This window comes from Natator depressus, chromosome 18 (assembly GCF_965152275.1).
Source record: "Natator depressus isolate rNatDep1 chromosome 18, rNatDep2.hap1, whole genome shotgun sequence".
Classification (NCBI taxonomy): Eukaryota; Metazoa; Chordata; order Testudines; family Cheloniidae; genus Natator; species Natator depressus.
The window spans coordinates 11,058,859-11,081,845 of NC_134251.1; the positions used below are offsets into that span (position 1 = coordinate 11,058,859).

Sequence of the window (22,987 nt, forward strand, 5' to 3'; positions counted from 1 at the left end):
CTTCCCTAAGCGGTACAGCAGCACTCTAAAGTTTTCTTGTCTTTTATTATTTAATATTTTATACTAGGTGTCCAGAGGCCTGGATCAAGATCTGGAACCCAAGATGACAGGAACTGTACAAACCAATATGAAGACATGGTCCCTCATCCTAGAATCTTTTGGGGATTGGTCCTGCTTTGAGCAGGGGGTTGGACTAGATGACCTCCTGAGGTCCCTTCCAATCCTGATATTCTATGATTCTATGAAGGGTCATGAGGAAAGAGGGTAGATATTATACAAAGTTGCCATTTTGTGCACAGTAAGGGAGAGGGAGAAATCAGAGATGACCATCAGATTAAAAAGCATGAAGCACATGGAGAATGGTAATGTCAACACCGGCAGAGAAGGTCGAGAAAGTTGCAGAGGGAAAAAAAAAACAAGGAAGCAGATTTGCGCATATTAAGTATAAATTGATTCTGAGACATCCAGGAAGAGGTATCTGAGACAGGCGGAGATGTAAAACTGGATGAAGAGGGGCAGAGTGGGAGTGGAGAAGACAACAGGAAAGTCACCAGCATAAAGATAGCAGACGGAATCATGTGAGGAGACGAGATCACCCTGAGAGAGGGCGTAAAAGGAGAAGTTCTGGTTATATAAAAATTAAGGGGAAACATTTGTAAAGGCTTCTTGTAATGTGGCATTTGGGGGATTTTTAATATAGAATTTCCTGGCTCTGCAGTGTTTGTGTATTTTAAACTACAATGTCCTATTTAGATTTTCTCCCTTACAACCTTAACTCCTGCTTAATATAATCTGGACTGTGAATCATACAAAGGGCGTTCGTGCAATATTCTCCGTCATTGCCTGGTCTCCTTCCTCTTGCATTTTCTGCACTGTGCTCCTTCTGAGACTACAGTTTCTCTGCATAATACCCACACCCCGATGTCAACCAGGGAAACTAAGAGGAAATAATATAAGAAGAGATGGGCCAAAAGTAAAACCCAGATCCTAATAGTCCCGTCCTTTGGGGAAAATGGGATCTGGATCTGAATTTTGCAGCTGGTTCTCTCTAAGGGTATGTCTACACTGCAATTAGACAACCTCAGCTGACCTGTGCCAGTTGTTCGAGCTAAGGGGCTCAAGCTAAGGGGCTGTTGATTTGTGGCACAGATATTTGGGCTCAGGCTGCACTACGCAGGGTCCTAGAGCCTGAGTGCCACACTGAGGCCACACATCTAAAATATGGGAAAGCTCCTGGCAAGGATAACTTGAATGCAGAATTGTTCAAGGTAAATCCTAAACAAGCAGCCAGCATCTATCCTGGCCCCTCTATTTACATCAGTCTGGGAAAGGGGAAAAGTGTCAGATGAGTGGACCAATAGGGTTATAGTGAAATTACCAAAAAAAGAAAAGGAGTACTTGTAGCACCTTAGAGACTAACCAATTTATTTGAGCATAAGCTTTCGTGAGCTACAGCTCACAAGGAACTCTCAGTGACTGTAATAACTGGCATGGTATCACACTTTTAACTGTGCCAACCAAAGTAGTGTGTAAGATAATAGTCCATCTTATATCAGAGGCAATTGATAGCATTCTCAGAAAAGAGCAAGCTGGTTTTTGGAAAGGGCGTGCATGCACAGACCAGATCGTCACTCTATGAAACATAATAGATTAGTGCTTAGAATGGCAACAGCAACTCTACATAAACTTCATGGACTTTGAGAAGGCTTTTGATAGCATTCACGGGACCAGCCTATGGCGCATTCTGCGAGCATATGGAACTCCTTTCCGTATAATCAATGTCATCAAAAGCTTCTATTTCAACTTTACATGCAGTGTTGATCAAAGAGAGCTCAGTTTTGAAGTCAAAACAGGAGTACGTTGGGGTGTGTCATGTCTGCAATCCTCTTCAACACTGCAATGCAGCGTACAACAGAAGACATGCCAAGAGGCATTAAATGGACGCTCTTCTCATCCCTTGAAGACCTGGACTTCGCAGACGATGTCGCTTTCCTATCACATACCCAACACCATATACAAGAAAAAACAACTCGAATCAACGCATTCAGCCAGCAAATTGGACTGAAAATCAACCACAATAAGACAGATATCATAACCTTTAATATTGCCTCACCATCACCAGTATGGAGAGAGGATTATGTTCTCACCAATGTAGAAACATTCACATACTTGAGCAGCACCTTCAGCCAGGACGGTGGAACAAGCCAGGACATCCTGAACAAAATCAGTAAAGCCAGGTACGCCTTCAGGAGCTTAAATACAGTCTGGAAATCATCAAAACAACACGCCAAAACCAAACTCAAGATTTATCAGAGCTGCATACTTTCAACACTACTTTAGAGTGCAGAATGCTGGGGAATGAGAAAGTCTGACATGTCCAAACTGTCTTCATTCCACACAACCTGCCTCAGAAAAACCCTCCGTATCTTTTGGCCCAGAACAATTTCAAACCAAGATCTATTGACACAGTGCAGCCAAGAGGATATGAGAACCACCACTGCCAGGAGGCATTGGAGATGGATCAGTCATGTCCTTCGGATGGAAACTAATTCCATCACCAGAGTAGCAAGATGATGGACACCTGAAGGCAAATGAAAATGAGGCCGCCAGAAAACAACATGCGAAGAGCTGTGGAAGCCGAGCTGAAAAACTTGGGGCACAGCTGGGGAACCACTGAAAGATCTACCAGAAACAGACAGGAGCAGAGGAAGCTTCGTCACTGCCCTAAACGTCAGAGGCGTAATAGGAACATGATGACGATTAGCCCAAGCCTCAGAAGCCTGAGTCAGCTGGCATGGGCCAGCCACAGGGTTTTAATTGTAATCTAGACATACCCAAGCCCTGTGTCCATGGCCCTGGGGAAAATTCAGAGACGGTTCCAAACTTGGCAACTTGGGCCCATCTCTAGATGCAAGGAATTCCGAAAATGATGCTGTACAAAGAACCCAACTAACAGCAGGCCTGGTATTCTCAACATTCCCATACTTGCCACTGGAAAAAAAATGACTTATGGACCAAACAAACGGCAAGCATTATAGAGTGGCATTTTTTGCCAGTATGTTGAACACAAAATCACAGGGTTAGACGAGAGACCACAAGGGTCAGTCTAACCCCCTGCCAAGATGTAGGATTTGTTGGGTCTAAAGCACCCAAGGCAGATGGTTCCAGGCTCCTTTTGAAAACCTCCAGCGAAGGAACTTCCACAACCTCCCCAGGCAGTCTGTGCCATTCTCCTAGGAGGTTTTTCCTGAGATTTAATCTAAATTTGCTATGCTGCAGTTTGAACCCATTGTCTCTTGTATTGCCCTCTAGTATGACCCTCCTGTTTTCCCTGTGTCACTAATGGCTTTGCACAGCTCTGTTTACAGTCTCTTAGCCACAGTACTCCATCATCATCGCAGCACAAATGAAAATGTGTGCAACAACCAGCTACAACTGGCACATAGCCCCTAGACCTAATGGTGAGACAAGATGGGGAAATCAGCACTGTTATCCTGAGCCTCTTGCTTTGGGTTTTTAACAACCTCTCCCACATTCCCATCCCTCAGCTGCCCAGGCCTTGTATCGTGGTCATCACTCATCCTGCCAAGTTCTAGATTGAAACTCCTTGGAAACCAGTTATTACTTGCAGGATGGGTCACCGGGGAGAGACCAGAGGCACTCAGTTTGCAAATGAAAAGCATGAGCCCTTGTGGGCTGCTGAAACCACTTCTATTAAAAACACCGAAATATTCTGGGTGACTGAAATGTTCTAAATGGCAAGATTTAGGCTCAGTTCCTGTGGGTAAGTGCCGACTTTGACAAGAATCTTTCAAGTCACTCAGAATGAATGAGAAAAACAAACCAAGAAAAAGTGTGTCATTCAAGAGCGATTTGCTTTGCTAGTTTCCCCTGACTGAACACTCCTGCCAGCAAATAAAATGCTGAGCTTTCATTAGACCCACTATGCGCCGGTTCTTTAAACTGATCACATTTTGCAATAATAGGCAGGAGACCTCTTTTTTCCACATCACTATGGTGGCGGCAACATTTTTGAAGCGACCATTTTGTTCTTCAATCTGCACATGATTTATTTATTTTACTTTATTTTTTTGCTGGTGAAAGGTGAAAGATTCACAGCCCAAAAGACCAAATACCCCTATTTGTCAACAGAATGGGTACAGCATGGGCAGTGATGGTGAAAGCTTCCCCAGTTCTCTGCCACCAGTATGGGACCACATGTAGGAGTGAGAAAGGAGTTCACTGTCCACAACCCGGTCAATCTTTGGCCTCGCTGAAGCTGCCAGCAGGAGGCACAAGCAGGGCTAATTGTGAGGGTTTGGGTGATGAGACGCACCACAAGACTAAGACACAAAGCAGGCAAACAAATGCTAACAGCTTTCAGCCACTACTTACTTACCTGGGCTAGATTCAAACTGGAAGACTATAGCTGAAAAGCTTGCTAAACTGTTACCAATCCACCAAGGTATCCAGTCCCTCTAAAATACCATTGTGTAACTCCATGTGTGTTTTTATCTATACACACACACACACACACACACACATTATATATGTGTATATATATATATATACACACACACACACACACACACACACACACACAGATTGTCTGGTCACTTTAGCTTTTCATCCTGTAAACCCTAAATATATATAAATAAATACGTAAATAAATTGCACATGCTATCAAAGCTTCCCCTACATGGGAAATATTTTAGATCTTGAAATAAATAAGACAAATGTACATATCAGTATGATGGAGGTAAATTATGAATTTCCAATTCTGTACCTACTCAGATAACATCACCCAAGATGCCTTAGCCTATATAAAGTGTTTGTTACACTGTATAGATATTTTAAACATGTGGTCACAAACTATTTCAAAATCACTTCGCCCTAAATATCAGAAAGGCAAATGACACCTCAGATCCCTCATTACTGTACTGTGCATGCAGATCAGCGTCAAGGTCCTGTGGCTCACCCCTGACTATCTCACCTTTCATGTGGCTCACCCCTGACTATCTCACCTTCACTATCTCATCTGTTATCCAGGTCCCTCCCCTACTACATACATTTACTTGGAAGCTATTTTCAGCTCTTTGAATATCTCAATTTTTCTGGTGTTCTTTTCTCCAGATTCCTAGTCCTGTTCACTAACGTCATTCTGGTCTCCAGACTTCTACATTTGCTATAAACAAGCATCAAAGAGCCAAATCTTGGATTCTCTGCACATCCCAGGCTATGGGAGATCGGGGTGTGCAAGGAACACAAGACGAGGTCCATACAAAGCTTCACTGAAACTCTCTTTCTAAAGCAGTGATGCTCAAAATGAGATTCATGAGCCACAAGTGGCTCTTTGCAGCACCTGATACTAAAACACTGGGTAATTTAATTACATCATTAACCAGTCAGGATGCTTTTAATATGTTATTAACTAATTAAGTTAAATTAACAACTTATTTGCTATGGGAATTGTGTATGTGTATGTGTGTATATATATATAAACTCTTAAGTATTTCCCCTGTCATACGGTTTAAATATGAATAGTACTACAGTAAATGAAACAACAAAGTCACACTACTCCAGCTCTTTTGTGTAATGTTGATTGTTAATTTCACTCCTGAACCACTGAGGTCTGAGTATCACTTATCTAAAGTATTTATATGGTCTCCCTTGCACAGTAGTTGAGTAGTCACCACCTTTATTGTATTTATCCTTGCAAAAATCCACTCCAGGAATAAATCAATACAGTGTGTAAACACAACATTCAAAGTCAAAAATGGCCTTTCCAAGGTTTCTCACTTGACAAAGTATGTGCTCTGTCAGACAGAAACATAGTGGAAGGGTCCCAGCTGTAGCTCCAAATCATGCTGTAGATCTAAATCAAAGGACTTTTCTGTGTATATAAGGGCAGATTTTAAAGTCTTATCAAGTACAACCAAAGGTTCCTGTTTAATGCACACAGATTTTTATTCTGCACTTGCCAGGGTGCAATTAGTCTGTACAAAACAAGCGAACAGGCTAAGGAAGTGGATATACTGTAGTGCTAAAGCGGATTCCACAAAGAGGGAACCCATGGAGTGTAACAATGTCTGAATGCATCCGATGACGTGAGCTGTAGCTCACGAAAGCTTATGCTCAAATAAATTTGTTAGTCTCTACGGTGCCACAAGTCCTCCTGTTCTTTTTGCGAATGTTTTTTTTTTAAAGTAGTGAAATTTGTAACGCCGTAAAGGGTTAAAACTTGGCTGGGATCTGAGGGTCTGCAGAACTCAGAGGGCACAAGCAGAGGCCGCTGGAGAATGACAAGTAGTCATAACAGGAAAACAATGAGCAATTCGTTTTCTCTCTCATTCAGAGCAGACGCACCAGCCCCAGATGTAATCGTCTCTCGGGAGCAGACACAGGCGCTGCTCAGCACGCAACCTTTGGGCCACACCGCAATGCACATAATCAACAGAATCAGAATTAGCAGGGTGCACCCAAATCTCGGTGCACTGAAGAGGGGCGGGGGGCACTTTTGTGCCACGGATTACGGCACCCAGCTGTGGAATCTGGGCTTCCTAGTACGGTCTCCCCACCTCTGGAAACCGGGCTCGCGGGGTGAAGGCAGGGGAGGGGACGCAGGGAACTGAATCAAGCCCTAAGGAGGGGAGGCGGCAGGGGGCTAAGGCAGAAGCCATCGGGGGAGCGGGGCCCCACACACAGGGCTGGGTTAGATCAGAGAATGGGCGCCCAGCCCGCTCCCCGCGCCCGTGGGTTCCCAGCAGCCGCCCCGTCCTGAGTCAATGGGAGCCGTTCCGGGAAAGGGCTGGAGCCCGGCCGGGCCCGGGTCCAGGGCTGGAGCCCGGCCGGGCCCGGGTCCAGCGCCGGGGGCCCGGGCCGCGCTCACCCACCTTGCCGGGCAGCGAGCCCCCCACGTGCAGCAGCAGCGCGCCCACCAGCCAGCCGGGCCCCATCCTGCCGCGCCGCTCGCCCAGCAGACCCCGCGGCGCCGAGACTGAAACCCGGAGCCGGCCGAGGGGTGGAGCGGGGCGGCGCCGGCTCTGGGACGTCCCCCCCTCGCAGGGCTGAGCGGAAGCCGGACGCTGCCCGCCCTCTGTCCCGGGCCGCCGGCTCAGGCGTGGGGGCGGCTTCTGGCCCCCCCCTTGCCTCGCCTGCAGTGTGGCCCTGCACGGTGGGAAACAAAGATCCGAGGGGAGGGATCCCAGGGAATAGGGCAGCTTGCAGGAGGCGGATCCAGTCCCCACCCCCAAAGGTCAGTCCCAACTGTGCACGGCGCAGGATGGGTCGCACGTGCCTTGGGCTTGGGACAGGGCAAATGGGGCTCCCCCAAGGCTTGGGCCAGTGCTAGCCCGCTGGGGGCCCGAGGCAAGAATATTTTTGTGGCCGCTAAGGGCGACTGCTTGCCTTGCCTTGTTTCCACAAACCAAAAATATCCCACCCCAAGCTCCACTAATGCAGGGGGTAAAAAGTCCTCATTAAATGAGATGAAGGGGATTTGGAGGGCAATACTAAACTGAGGCCCTTTCCCCCGCTTGGGGCCCTGAGAAATGCCTTACACGCCCTGCTCGACACTACAAACCTATGTGGCTATAACTCCGGTTTGCTCAGCGACACAGTTAGCCCGAGTGGACCAAACTCCTGGTCGACAAGAAGCCTTCTTCCATTGATATAGCTACCACCTCTCAGGGAGGTGGATTAACTACGCCAGTGATTCTCAAACTTTTGTACTGGTGACCCCTTTCACATAACAAGCCTCTGAGTGCGACCCCCTCTTATAAATTAAAAACACTTTTACATATATTTAACTCAATTATAAATGCAGGAGGCAAAGCGGGGTTTGAGGTGGAGGCTGACAGTTTGTGACCCCCCCATGTATTAACCTTGCGACCCCCTGAGGGGTCCCAACCCCCAGTTTGAGAACCCCTGATTTATGCTAATGGGAGAAGCTCCCCCCTTGGGAGTAGGTAGGATCTTCACTAAGCACTACAGTGGTGCATCTGCTGTGCTGTAAGTGTAGACAAGCCCTTCGTTTGCTCATATCTAGCGTCACTACTGCCCGGCGGGGCTGATCCAAGTGTGATGGATTAGACATATTCCTCCAGGGCAAATGACACGTTTTTCCCCTTCCTGCACTGCACCCATGGCCTGCAGTACAATCAGCTGCACCTGTCCAATTGGAATCTATTCCCTGAGGCCTTGTGTACACTGGGACGTGACTCATGTCTTTAGTGCAGACAAAGAAAATTGTGTTTAAGAACAGGTCTGCTACTTGTGATTAACCCTAGGGTACCTTTCCAAGGTTAACTATGACCAGCTAACTGGCTTTAAAATATGATAGTAAACATGACTTAGCACCTAGTGTAGACAGGGACAAGGCTTGTTTAAAAACATGTTAGCAGATTCTGGTTAATGCCCTGGTCCTCTCCAGAGTTAACCATGACTGAGTAACATGATCCCTGTGTGGGAAAGGGGAAAATCATGACCAGCTAAGAAGTTTTTACACAGGCTTGTCCTGCTCTACATTGGCTGCTGTCATGTTTGACATCAAGATACATTTTCCCATTGTAGACACAGACTATGACTATAATAAAAGTTTCCTTGTCTGTATTTACTCTGTAGCAAAAACTGTCATGTTTTATGGGCCAAACACTACTCCCCTTACTTGTGGAAATAGTCCCACTGGCTTCAAGTCATCTCTTGGGAAGGGAGAGAAGGTGGGGGTTCAGATGCCGCAATGATGTGAGCCATAAAAGTATCTGGATAGATTGGGGCAACACCAATTAGAGGGAGGGGGGAAGACAGGAACTACACAGCAGGGTGGAGTGGGGATGGGTAGTGTAGTCTCAGCAGGAACGTTTCGATCTAGGTGGTCCCTTTTCTGTTTCCCCTTCATTATTTATTTCTCTGAGCTGCTATTTTGCCTTTGTTAACGCTTCAGCTTTTTCCAGTCCCTTCTACAGCTGCATCCTCCACCAAATACGCTTTCTAAACACGTGATGTTAGGGGGGATGGAAATCACACTCCAAGCAAACCACACAGTCACTGTACAAACATCTGTGAAATTGCTTCAGGGGTTGCTTGCAGGCTAATAAATCAGCTACTATCCAGCCCTCTCCTCCACACATTCCAGTGGAGTCAAGGTGAGGACTGATCATCTTAACCTATGATGCAATGTAATCTCATACTCCATGAAGGCTAAATTTGGTTCCAAATTCAGAACTCATTTGAGTATCTGGGCTCCAGGCCACAGCTCTTCAATCCAGCACTCCTAGCTCAGGGAACTGTGCACAGCCACTGATAAGGAGGCATATCGGGGTCTCCCTGTATGGGGGGAAAGGGGATTGCTGGCATGGTGGACAAGGGGGAAACGAAGGTTCACACAGAGCACCTGCCACGGAGCTAGAATGGAGGACCTGCTCTAGGGGAAGGAGAAAATGGAAGTTTATATAAACGCCTGCCAAAGGGAAGGGGGAAGAAGGAATGGGTGTGCCCAAAGAGTCACGAGCACCTTTACTCCCTCCACTCCCAACACTAGCTATATTTTATACATCAGCTCTGCGGCAAGCAATAGATTTTAGCACATGTATGATCTCTGTGGATATTTCTGCTCTTCTGTTCTAATTAGAAATAGGAACTTTCAGTTCTGAGCCTGAATTTAATTTACACTGAAGTTTATTGACACCCAGATGAAGGCTTCTTTCCACATTGCCAAATGCTGTAAATAAGCCTTAATGGGAATGAGAATCGGACCCTTTGGACTCTGAATTGCATTCCCTGGTGAAGAGGGAACCTGCAGGGGCTAAACTGCTTTCTTAAATGTTAAAATTGTTTGGTCTTTGAAATAAGAAAAAGAAAAACCACCTTTTCATTTTCCTGGGACCGATCTGATTCTTTAACACTTGCATAATTACAGGGCACTTTATACAAAGTTTCAAGAATATCAAAAAGAAAAAAAGTGCCCCCACAGGCTAAACCACATTTAATTTTTTTCATCATAAAAGTTAGCAAAATTATAATTTTAACCAACAACATTAGATCTCGCAAGAAAATGCATTTGATCCCCCTCGAAAAAACTGTTGTTTTAACAAGATTCATATATGCACAGGGCACACACCTCTATAACTAATTCCATTATTGTGGAAAACCCTTACAATCACAATCACATGAGCATTGTTATTCACAAAACCGCGTTGGTGTTCATAGCTGAAAGAAGAGTCATTTCTCCACAACCCATGCTGAGCCCTGGGAAACAACGAGGCACCCGTGGTTAACATGAAGAAAGTCTGGGCAAATTTGTCCTGTGTGGTTTCACTTCCTTCTTAGTTAACGACAGTATTTGGTGAGCTGACCTTCTGCTGCACAATATCAAGAAGTTTTAGCGAGAAACGTTATTTCAATTTGCTTCCGTCTTCACCACGTGCAACTTCCACTGAAGAGCACAGACAATAATAGAGACCCAGACTGTTGCCTTTTGATTTTAGGAGCAGCAGGTCTTCTGCATGTAACAAACAAGTACAACAGAGAAGGCACACACAAGAGGTTTCTTTAACTCTGCAGAGGAGCCAAAGACACATGCAGCAGCAGTAGAAACTGCGTGTTGAGCAGCTCAGAAGCTTTATGGAGAGGAAAGGAGAATTCAAGAAGGAATGAGTGAAGGGAGTGCCCACGTTGGACCCAGCGTCGTTTTGCAAACGAATTAGAGACAGCGAGTCCGGATGCTGGGATTCTCCGGCTTGCTCTGCCTTACTGCATCCTTGGAATGTCACACTCTCTGTGCCTCTGGTCCCACCCATAACATAGTTCTTCCCTCCATCATACAGGTAGCACGAGGCTTCACCAAGGTTTGTAAAGTGCACTGAGAGTCTCAGATAAAAGGCTAGTTGAAAACTAACATCAGGGCAGGGCTTGTGTAACGAACGAGGTGCCAGGGCCTCAAGCAAATTTTTTACTTTCATAACTGACACGGCAAGCCCAGAGGTGATACGGCTCTGAACTGCCGAGCCGAGAGGGGTTGGGGCTCAGCCCTGGCACAAATTAAGCCCTGCATAAGGAAGTACTTCTCCACACAATGCACAGTCAGCCGAGGGAATGCATTGCAGGGGGATGTTGTGAAGGCCAAAAGTATAACTGGGTTCAAAAAAGACTTGGGTAAGTTCATGGGAGATAGGTCCATAAATGGCTGTTAGTCAAGATGATCAGGGATGCAACCCCAACCTCCGGGTATCCCTAAACCTCTAACTTCCAGAAGCTGGGACTGGCTGACAGGGGATGGATCATTTGAAGTTACCCTGTTCTGCTCATTCCCTCTGAAGCATCCAGCACTGGCCACTGTCAGAGACAGGATACTGGGCTAGCTGGACCATTTGTCTCATGCAGTATGACTGTTCTTATGAATACACTAGAGAAGCATAATTATCCGTCACTGTATTCTGTCCAATATAAAAACTACTGAGCCAGTAGTAATTCTGTGGTTCCTCTTAAAAAAAAAAAAAACCTATCAAGAAGCACTGTCATGTAGCTCATTTTCCATAATCATGCAAAAGCGCAGTCAGCAAGGATGCATTACATTTACAGTTATAGATTTAGCAGCGTGAGAGGTTAGCATCTTGCGTAATTTGATGACAAATCGAGAGGTGTTTTTTTTTTTAAACAATATGTAAGTAAGTGCTTCCGAGATCACCTCCTGCACTTCTTCCAAAAGCAGCAGAAACTGACATGGTTTTAGAAAATGAGCAATGTGGTCTTTATATTAAAAAAAAATAATAATAAAAAAAAATCTCTTTGTTTTGTGAAATCAGTGTTTTTCCTTTGTTTTCCTTATAAGACCATATCCATATTCACCAGGCCTGCTTAATTCAGACTCGGAGGCAAAGTTCACTTTCTGTACAACATCTAAATATTCAAAAGCCTTTGGCTTTTTCTGGAGAAGGCCATGATGTAGCAGCACTGCCAATCCCAAACATCAAAACCTTGGAGTCTGAATTGAAAGAAACATGGACTCCTTTTTTTGATACACTTGGATAAAACAGAGGTAGAGAGGGCTCAAAGAATGCTAGACCTCCATTCTCTTTTTCCCTTCCTCTTGGACTCCTCGTCCTTCTTCTCCCTATTTATGTATGTCTTCTCCTATTTTATTTCTAGCATGTTATGTCTATCTAGTAGTGCCTGGTTTTGTATTTTACGATCTTGCAGCTTTGATGGGTTATAAAACAGCATAACTGCATTGGAGGTCCCGTGAAGCATGCAGTATTGGGAAATATATACAAGCTATAAGTCATTTACCTTTTTGAACTTTTCATTGTCTGTTTTCATTATCAAAATCATTTTAAAAAAGTAGATCATGGAAATCCTCCTTGAGTCCAGCTTCAAACTATTCATGAGATTGGCTTTAAAAAAAAAAAATCATGAATAAATGTTGGATTTGTTTTTATTTACAGTCTAGTTTCTGTGCCTTGAGGGCACACTTAGGTCATGTTTCCAAGCTTTTCTCCTCAATCATCAGGGCTAGAAACTTTTATTTAAAAATAAAAAAAAACAACGCTGAGATTCCCATGTGATCACATCACTCCAGGAGCTGGTACTTTCAGAAAAAAAATGTGAGTATAGCAATAAAATCCCAAGAGTTGGTAACAATGATAGGAACGGCACAACTACTATAATATAGATATAGGCCCCAATATTCAGTCTTTGGATCCTGACTTGAATTTTCACAATGGAGGTGCTTGGAAATAGATTTTATTCCATTCAGTTATGAAGATGGGGCAGCTGTGGGGTTTGGATCAGGATCCAAAAGTCCTCAGAGTTTTGGAGTGTTCAAACCCGGGGTTTTGATTCAGTCCCATCTGTAACTGGATGTGGGGAGGAGGAGTGGAGAAAAATATTTGATGTGATCCATAATTGCAAATTCTTCGTGTTACTATTGACGATTCTCGTTTCCTGGATGAAATCAATTCTATGACACCTTGTATCAAAGTTCTCCCATGACCCCCAACCATTCTTCCAGCATCTGAGACAATAAGGCATTCATGGCTCCCCAGTGCACTGGATATCACTCACACCTGGGCATCTCTGTAGCTTTAGTCTTCAAGATCTGCTCTGCAAGACATCACTTCTCAGTGGCAGTGGTAGGGTGATGAAATTCCTTGCCCTCCTCCTCTACTGGAATCATTACATCACCTCCTGGAAATGATTCTGTCTCCTGCTGCGGATAATGCATTACAAGTTCTTTTTCCTCCGTGTTTTCTTGGGGCTCGGCATCATTTTCATATCCTCTAACGGCGCAGTTCTTGCTGACGGGCACTTCTGAAATGGACCCCACAATCACAGTGTCGGCTTTCATTATGTATATTTTGTCTGCGAAAGGAAGCAGATAGGAATCAATCCTGCGCATTACTAATGATCATTTCTGGTGCTAGCCAGAGACTGTTTCCTCTGTTGCAACGCTTGGATGTCAAGCTGAGGTTTCCCAAAGTTCAGAGGTGTGCAGATCTGGCCCATCTCGAGCATAATTCCCCTCTATAATAAATGGTTACAGCCATGCCGGCCTTTGATATGCGTCCCACTAGTTCTGAATAGTCAGTCTTGGATATTCATGAGGCACTTTCATTTGGAATCTAAGTACTGAACACAGTGAATGAAAGAGAGGGCATGGAAAAGTCATGTGCAAGAGAGATCTGGATATTTCATACTATAAAATTTCCAAATTTTTTGGATCATATAAAAAGTTTGGGGTCAATATTTGTTCACTTCTCCTGCAAATCTCATCTGTGATTACTGAACCACCTTCCCTTCACCCAGCAGCATAAACTATGCATAAACTAAGTTCTTCTCTAACAGAAAGATGTGTTTGCTGCTTAACAATGATCAAGGCTCTGGCCCTTCTGCAAGGACCAGAGAAATTAATAACACCAGCTACCAGGATGCCAGAGTCTTCTACGACCCCAAGGAATATGCTCTAGGTGTTTTTTGCTTCAATCTACAATAGCGGCATGAAAAGACTGCCTTTAAGCAAAGTTTTCATTTGAGAAGAAACTCAGATAGCTGTGACAAGAGGGATAACTGAACTCTGTTTTTAGGTCCTGCACAGGAGACTTGGTATCAGGGGTCAGGCAATGCAGGATCAGCTACACTGGAAAGGGTATTTTAGGACAGATTTGTAGGACATGAACGTAGCGTCCAACACGTTAAACCTGGCCCTGATGGGAAAGGTCATTCAAGGCCTTCATTAGGACTTGAACGGCACACTCCACTCCAGAGGTCACTGAAGTTCAATGGTACTGTGGGTAGGGGCCGGTACCTGGGGATGACAGACTTTACATTGTTATCATAGAATCATAGAAGTTTAGGGTTGGAAGAGAGCTCAGGAGGTCATCTAGCCCAACCCACTGCTCAAAGCACTACCAACACCAACTAAATCATCCCAGCCAGGGCTTTGTCAAGCCTGACCTTAAGAACCTCTAATGATGGAGATTCCACCACCTCCCTAGATAACGCATTCCAGTGCTTCACCACCCTCCTAGTGAAAAAGTGTTTCCTAATATCCAACCTAGACCTCCCCCACTGCAACTTGAGACCATTGCTCCTTGTTCTGTCATCTGCCACCACTGAGAACAGCCGAACTCCATCCTCCTTGGAACCCCCCCTTCAGGTAGTTGAAGGCTGCTATCAAATCCCCCCTCACTCTTCTCTTCCGCAGACTAAACAAGCCCATTTCCCTCAGCCTCGCCTTGCAAGTCATGTGCCCCAGCCCCCTGGTCATTTTCACTGCCCTTCGCTGGACTCTCTCCAGTTTGTCCACATCCTTGCTGTAGTGGGGGCCCAATACAGCAATACTCCAGATGTGGCCTCACCAATGCCAAATAGAGGGGAATAATCACTTCCCTCGATCTGCTGGCAATTCTCCTACTAATTCAGCCCAATGTGCTGTTTGCCTTCTTGGCAACAAGGGCACACTGCTGACTCACGTCCAGCTTCTAATCCACTGTAATCTCCAGGTCCTTTTCTGCAGAAGTTACAAGTCCATCACTCACAGGGTGGGAGGGTTCTGGTGCATTTGCAGGACCTATGAAAGGCACTTAGTTCCGAAAGATCAGCACTAACGAGGACAGGGTAGCCCAGATTGGGAGCTGACTTCCATGGAATACCGTACACCATGACCTGGCAGATGCTACTGGAAAAAGTAAAATAGGCCAGGCAGCCAAGATCTCTGGGGAATGTTAATTCAGACTGTTTGAAGAACTAAGCCAGGATGCCGTGACGTCCAAACATACAATCAGTTTGAAAACTGGTACACAACAAGCCTGCACTTTAACGATAACCTTTCCTGGTGGAGCACAGTACAGGAGCTCTGTTCCAAAAACTCTACTGCCGTGACCACACCGTGCCCTCTAGTCAACTTCACTGAAAAGCGTTTCTCAGCATTTGCACCAGGCATGAAGAGAGCGTGGACTGCATACAATACAGCAGTGGTTCTCAACCAGGGGTACGCCGAGGTCTTCCAGGGGTTACATCAACTCATCTAGATATTCGCCTAGTTTTACAACAGAGTACATAAAAAGCGCTAGCGAAGTCAGTACAAACTAAAATTTCATGCAGACAATGGCTTGTTTATATTGCTCTATATATTATACACTGAAATATATAATATTTATATTCCAATGGATTTATTCTATAATTAAATGGTAAAAATGAGAAAGTAAGCAAATTTTCAGTAATGTGCTGTGAAGTGTATTTTTAGGTCCGATTTTGTAAGCAAGTAGTTTTTAAGTGTGGTGAAACTTGGGGGTACGCAAGACAAATCAGCCTCCTGAAAGGGGTACAGTAGTCAGGAAATGTTGAGAGCCACCGCAATACAGAATCTGCAGCACGCCACATCTCGTCACTCCGCAGTTCATCTGACAACCAGGCTTTGAAATGACACCGGTCACTAAGGAAGACCCTTCCTCGTTACACATGTGCTTAAATAAAGGGAAGCTCTCAAACCAAATCATTTCGTAACATCAAACTCAAATCTGCTCACTCATCTGTCTCCCTGTAACTGAGAACAAGTTCCAATGGAGATTTGTCCTTCCTTCAGATATACACATAGGGCCAGATCTCAGCTGGTGTAAATTTGCCTAGGTCCAATGGAGTTTCTGCCAATTTACTCCAGCAGAGGATCTGGACCATCACTCAAGATTTTCTGTAGAGGAGAGGAGGCCCTCAAATGCATCTTCCCCTCCAGCCTCATTGCAGAAACTGCCTGTGAAACATGTCACTGGGAAAAATATTACCGTCGTTTAAAAACAGTTTGCCAGGCTAGAGAAGAGTTGTGATTGAATATATTTTTAAAAAATATATTCAGTCATTAAAGCTTCACCCACTGTACTGCTTAATCCCACCCTGGGCATGCTCCCAGCTGCACAGGAAATGGCCTTTGCTCATTTTCTCCTTTGCTCCATATCAGCAGCTCTTGATTTCCCTTTAAGCAGTTTTCTTTGGCAGCAGTCACTCCGGGTTAGGAGTCTGTGCTGCTTGGTTGATTGTTAGAGGAACTGTCTGGAGCCAAAGTCATGCAACTGACAGTAAATGAAAACTTTAAAAAGCTGCCAGTAATGAGACAAATGGGCTGAATTCCTTCCCTCCTCCCCAACACACACACACACTATTCTACAAAGGTGCACGAGACTCACCGATTCGGTTATTAGTGTGGTCCCTCACTCGGGAATCAGCAGGGTAGTCGGTGGCATTCCCAGTGCTCTGGATCATCTCAGCCAGGCTTGAGTCGGGACTGGGATTTTTTTCTGAGCTGGAGACCAAGTTGTTGTTGGTTTCCACAATGGGGTTGGGGGGTCTGTTTAGTAACTCCCTCTCTTCTGACTCTTTGTCAGCTTTCAGCATACTGAACCTCTTCTGTCGACATAAAGAGGAGATGAATAGGGCAGTGAACCTATAAATCACATGACGAGAAACAAAACAGGGAGGGACCGCAGTAGCTTTGGAAGCAACCGCATCCCTCTAAATCAGGGAGAATAACAGTCGTATTCACAGAACACCTTCCATCAGTTGAGGTACAATTTTCAAGAGGGCCTAAATGACTTCCGAGCTTAGGAGCCTAATTCAAACGAACCTAAGTTCCTTAGGGCCAGATTTACAAAGATACGAAGGTGACTAATGATGCTGATAGGTGTTTACCAGGATTTATAAAGTGCCTAAGCAGGTTAAACTCCTACCTGCAATTTTAGGCCCTAAATATCTTTGCACGTTGGGACCCTAGCTGCTTTTGAAAATTTTACTCCGTCTTAAAGCACTTGAAATACAGAGGTGAATTAAGTCTCATAGCACTCCTCATCTGATCGAGGAGTAAACTGAAGCAGGGGGAAGTTAAATGACTCGTCCAAGGGCACAAACTGAGAAAGCAAGCGTCTTTGGCAGAGCCAGTGATAGAATCTAAATTCCCAGGCCTGTCCCATACACACAGACCATCTGTCCTACAGAAATTGGATACAATGAACTTTGTGACACGAGACCTAAAAAAAAAAATATATATATCTCCTGCCTGCTCTGCATGACACAATCAGCAATGGGGATATATCACTGAGAACTGGCCTCAAGAAGACTGAAGTTATCATTGGCTTCCACCAGCTTGCCCTTTTTGGTCATGTTGCCGGACTCAGAGACAAAGTCCCTGCACATCGAACTCTGAAGATCAACTATGAGGTCAGGAGGGTCACTGCCCGGTCACAGACTGGCAGCGGTCATGTGGTCGCCCGCGATTAACGTGGCTGCAGCAGATCAGTAATGATCCGGGGGCATTACTAGATACTGCACAGTGCGGTCATGGACATTCAGCGCTACGGACCTCCACTGTCTAAGCATATGGATGTTTTTGCTCTGAATGGTCTGATGGCATTTTCATGGAAGTAGCATCCATGGCCACTACTGTCCTCTCCCCCCCTGTAGCACGGCATGCTGTGCACCTGCGGTTGCTGTCCTGGAGGTAGCTGCACTCCGGCGGTGGAGTATAGAATTTGCAAAGCTCTAGGGCCACAGTTCTCAAACTTCATTGCACCGTGACCCCCTTCTGACAACAAAAATTACGACACGACCTTAGGATGGGGGACCGAAGCCTGAGCCCGCCCAAGCCCCACCACCCTGGGCAGGGGAGGCCTGTGAGCTGGGCCCCGCCACCCAGGGCTGAAGCTGAAGCCTGAGCCCTGCCACTCAGGGCTGAAACCCTTGGGCTTCAGCTTCGGCCCCAGGAGGTGGGGCTTGGGCTTCGGCTTTAGCCCTGGGCCCTAGCAAGTCTAACGCGAGCCATGGCGACCCCATTAAAATGGGGTCGCAACCCACAGTTTGAGAACCCCTGCTCAAGGGGAGTGTTGTACGTGTAATAAACAGAAACCCCAGGGAGAAGAACTTTGTTTTAATGGATGTATTCAGGCAGAACTTCAAGCTAGACTGGTGTTAAGACGGTCTTGCTCTGTATTTAGTAGTAAGCTAAGCAAATAGCACAGCATGAACTTATGGAGTGCTGGGTGATCAAGGAGCAATGAATTTAAAGGAAAACAGATGCATGCACATTTCCCCTGATTTCTTGCCCTCTTGTGGAAGGTCAAGCAAGCACAGGATTTGAATTGGTATTACAGAACTTCCGCATGGAGTCACTGCAATCCTGTGTCAGAAGAGCTCCCCCGGCAGGGTTAATTATTATTCATTTATTTAAAGAGGAAACTCAGATCCAATTAACCAAAGCTATATAGCTCTCGGGTCACAAAGCCAAATTCTGCTGATGGTTCCTAGCTCTGCTGCTATTTGCACACGATTAGATCTGCAAAAACCAAGCCAGGGGTTTGAAGTGTGAAGTTCCCAGCACTTGGCACCTGTCTGACTCATTTTCTACGAAAAAGTACGAAAGGAAGCTTCATGGACGGCAGCAGCTGGCCGTGAAATATTGAACTGATGGTAGAAGTTTGTAAAACCAGGTTTCTTTACAGTTGGAGGTTTCAAAACATTTTAACAGGTGGAATGAAATGCTTTTAAAAATACAGAGCTCAATCGCAAGACCTAGCTCACTAGCCCGGCATACATGTTGGCTTCAAAGATGACAGACGAATAAATTTACAACAAAAGACATTTACTTCAATGGAGCCATGACAATTTACTGCAGCTCAGGATCTGTGCTCTAATGTTACTGTGTTTGTTTATGTTTGATTTATTCATCTCCAGCCCGGGATATTCTTACTTTATCATTACCATTGTTTTGTATTAACTGGGAATATCCCCACACTGTAGATGGGGGGGGCATGATTTCCAGAGGGTCATGTTGGCTAACCAGCTTCAATCGGTGTTGTTACACCAGGCCTGGCACACCCGGCAAACAATATCCTCTTAGCACCCATTTTAGGACAAGTGCTCTTGCCCACACCTGCAGAGAAGGGAAGGGTAGACCAGAGGGGGCTCAATCCCAATGACTTCATTGGGGGTGACAAGTGGAGATGGGATGAAACTGCAAAGTTCAGATCCAAACTGCTCCCAAAAGATCAGGCACGTTCACATCTGTGATTTCGGTTCCCCCCCAATCTAATGACAACAGGTCAGAGCCTGCACTCCCCACTAAAGCAAAACCCCCATTAGCCGCAGAACATAGATGGGAATTTTGCCAGCGGAAGGCTTCCAAGATCAGGCCACAGATAAGTACGGATACATCCCCACGTGCATTTACATCAGAGGTTACAATGGAAAGGGGCAAACTGAAGGGCAGGTTTACACTTAAAACGCTTTGGTGAAGATGCTGATGGGAGACCGTCTCCTGTCGGTGTAGTTAATCCACCTCTGCAAGAGGGAGTAGCCATGTTGATGGGAGAAGCTCTCCTGCCGACATAGTGCTGTCTACACGGGGGTTAGGTTGGTAAACTACCTCGCTCAAAGGTGTAGATTTTTCACACCCCTGAGTGACGTAGTTATACTGATATAAGGCTGTTCTGTAGACCTGACCTGAGAAGGTTGTCACTGATGGTTTAAAAGGACATTATAAAATACCACTATTTATTCGTACCCCTTTCAGGGAAAACAGGAGTGATTTGGGGAGTCTATTTCATACTTACTGCACAGTTCTTCATCAGATCAGAACCTACAATGAGAAGGGGGGGGGGGAAAATTACATATCATGGGTGAGTTTATATTAATTTAACAATCACAAGATTGTTATTATCAATTATCAATGCCTCGTCTTGTATTTGTACAGCAGCCTTTACCCTGAGGAATTTTAAGTTATTTTACAAACTGACGTACCTTTTGCATTCCTTCTCTACTACTAAAATGCAGGCACATTTGGAGTGAATGCAGCTGCTGTTTAACGCTGCACCGCCACATAACCAATAGTTTAAGCAGAGTAGTAAAGGAGAACCCCATATTCAATAAAGAATGAACCACACATGGCAGATGTTAGTCACGTTGATTAACGCCCCGCTGAATGTATTTAGATATGAGGGCAACGAGAACAGAAGAAAAGTCGGATAGAACAGACTATCCGATTGAAATCGCAAGGGGAGGTTAGCTGGGCAAAATGTAATTGTGAGGCTGGCAGGCCAGATGGCCGCTCTTGCCCAGGCTGCAGGAACTGGCTAGGAGCAGACAACCTCATAGCTGGAGACCAGACCAGGTGAACCGTACATTAGTTTTGCTCAGAATAGGTAGTTTTGCTTAGTCTTATAAGAATGTATTTAGTGTTTAGATTTTATGAAATGCTTGTAAGTTGCTGCCTGCATGAATCTCACTTGTAATGTCTGTATTCCAGGCTATAAGACAATATGTAAGTTGTGCTTTATAACTTTAAAAAGGTTTGCCCTGAACTTGTGAACTCAAGCATGGGAACCATCCCCCATTCCCTCCGCCCATCCAGAAGGACTATCAAGGTCAGATGGGCCATCAAGAATCATTGCAATACAAAGGACTGGTTAATGGCTCCATCCATGAGTGAAATGCTATGTGGAAGGACGCTCCTCCTGTGGGCTTGGAAGCTGAATGAAGGAAATAAAACAAAGCCACAGGTAAAACGTCCAACTTTTTGGCTGTTTGCACTCTGAAGTGCCAGAGACTCAAAGGGCATGTCTACACTTGCCATTTAAAGCGGGAAAATTCCCTTTTTTGCGCAAAGACTGTGGGAGCGTCTACACTTGCCAATGACTTTTTGCGGTGAAACTCAGAAGTTTCACCGCAAAAAGAAAACCACCTCCACGAGAGACGTACAGCTCTTACCGGTGATGCTTTTGTGGTGATGCGCAAGTGAAGACACATTTTTCCTGTTTACAGAGCTTTTAGCCTCCGCAGGATATCCCACAGTGCCTAGGTGGCCACTCTGGCCAGCAGCTCTGCTGCTCTGACACCAGGTAAACAGACGTCTGACCCTCCCCATGTAAAGCCCGGGAATTTTGAAACTCCCCTTCCTGTTTTCTTGGCAAGTGCTCACTTATCAACTGGCCAGGTGATGCTGACTGCTCCATGGAGCAAACGATCCCCTGCTTGGGGCAAGGCTGAGCTACTAGAGCTGATCAATGTTTGGGGAGAGAGGGCCGTGCAGGGACCCAGGGTGCCCCACGATCATCCCTCCCTCCCCTTCCCACAAGGAGCTGCAATGTGGGATAGCTACCTTGATCCGCGATGGAAGTGCTGCAAACGTAAACACTCTCTGAGCCCTATGGAAGTGAGTACACAAACCAGTGCTTTTCTTTCACCGGTTCACTATCACCAGTGAAACTGACAGCGCAAAAACTCTGCAAGTGTAGACATAGCCTATATTGAAGCCCGAGATCCCCAAGGGCTGCCTCCTGGGTCTGCCCTGAAAGACACTTGGAATTGACCGATCACTACAACTCTGTCACTCTGGCGATTTAGAAGGTAACTCATTCATGTGTATAGGTTTGCTTACTTTAATCCGTAAATAACTCTCCAATTTCTTTTTCCTAGTTAATAAGCCTTTAGCTAGTTTATTACAGGATTAGCTACAGGCGTTGTCGTTGGTGCCAGATCTAGGGTGCTAATTGATCTGGGGGTAAGTGACTGGTCTCTTGGGACTGGAAGCAACCTGAATGTGGTGTGATTTTTTTGGTGTAAGTGATCATTTATAACAAATGTCCAGTTTGTCTGGATGGCAAGACAGACTGCAGAGTCTAAGGGGACCGTCTGCAACTCCGTGGTAAGGCTAGTATGGTGATCAAATGCGAATTCCTTGTTACTGGCTTGGTGAAATCCACTTCTAGAACCAGGAGCGTCGGAAGTACCCTAAAAGCATGGTTAGGGGGCGCCCCACAGACACCTGAACCACGACACACACACACACTCCCAACGGCGCCCCTTCCCCCAAGGCATCGCCCCCTGCTCACTTCTCTTCACCCCTCCCAGTCACTTGTCCGTACTGCAGGTAATAAGTGGGAAGGCCCTGGCCACCTGCCCCCCCCCCCCCCCGATCCAGAGCCCCTGTCTAGAATACACCACCAGTTTGGAGTGTCTGCCCTGTTGTCGGCACTCATGGTCCTGAGCCACTCCAGACAGCATGACAATAATGACTCAGGCTCGAGTTTGGTTAGGGTACTGTGGTTAATGCCCTCTCCACTCTTGTAACACATGCCACAAGGCCTTCAGTGGTCAGGGACTGTGGTTTTAAGTTGCATCTAAAAAACAGCACACCTCCAGCAGCATTGGGCCCCACTTACTACACAAGGGCATCAATTCAGATGGAAGAGCGCCATCTGTTGCACCGTTCTAATAGTGCTGGAGAGAGCAATGCCATGTCTTTTCACTGGCACCCGTCGTAGAAGTCTCCTAATGTAAAAACGTTTCTCGGTAACAGTTGTCCGAATCAATACAAAAATGGATTGAAATTCAGCTAGAAAACCTTCCAAGACAGACCAGAACGATGGCTCCAGCCTCTATCAGTCACCTACCCTGACGTACAGATCTGGGTCTAGCTGTAGTGACTGGATACAGATCAGGAGCTGAGAAAATA

At 45.6% G+C, this 22,987-nt stretch overlaps 2 protein-coding genes across 2 annotated transcripts in view; both read right to left on the minus strand.

Moving 5' to 3' along the window:
* Positions 1–7,030, minus strand: part of TNFRSF1B (TNF receptor superfamily member 1B) — a 39,926-nt gene extending 32,896 nt beyond the window's left edge. Inside the window, exon 1 of the mRNA XM_074934053.1 lies at positions 6,894–7,030. Coding sequence (XP_074790154.1) covers positions 6,894–6,956 — 63 coding nt within the window. The 5' untranslated portion in view covers positions 6,957–7,030. The remainder of the gene's footprint in view (positions 1–6,893) is intronic.
* A 2,829-nt stretch (positions 7,031–9,859) lies between these two features.
* Positions 9,860–22,987, minus strand: part of TNFRSF8 (TNF receptor superfamily member 8) — a 37,146-nt gene continuing 24,018 nt past the window's right edge. The window contains exons 8-11 of the mRNA XM_074975137.1: positions 22,926–22,976; positions 20,088–20,113; positions 16,674–16,893; positions 9,860–13,356 (exon numbers count right to left, since the gene is read on the minus strand). Coding sequence (XP_074831238.1) covers positions 13,109–13,356; positions 16,674–16,893; positions 20,088–20,113; positions 22,926–22,976 — 545 coding nt within the window. The 3' untranslated portion in view covers positions 9,860–13,108. The remainder of the gene's footprint in view (positions 13,357–16,673; positions 16,894–20,087; positions 20,114–22,925; positions 22,977–22,987) is intronic.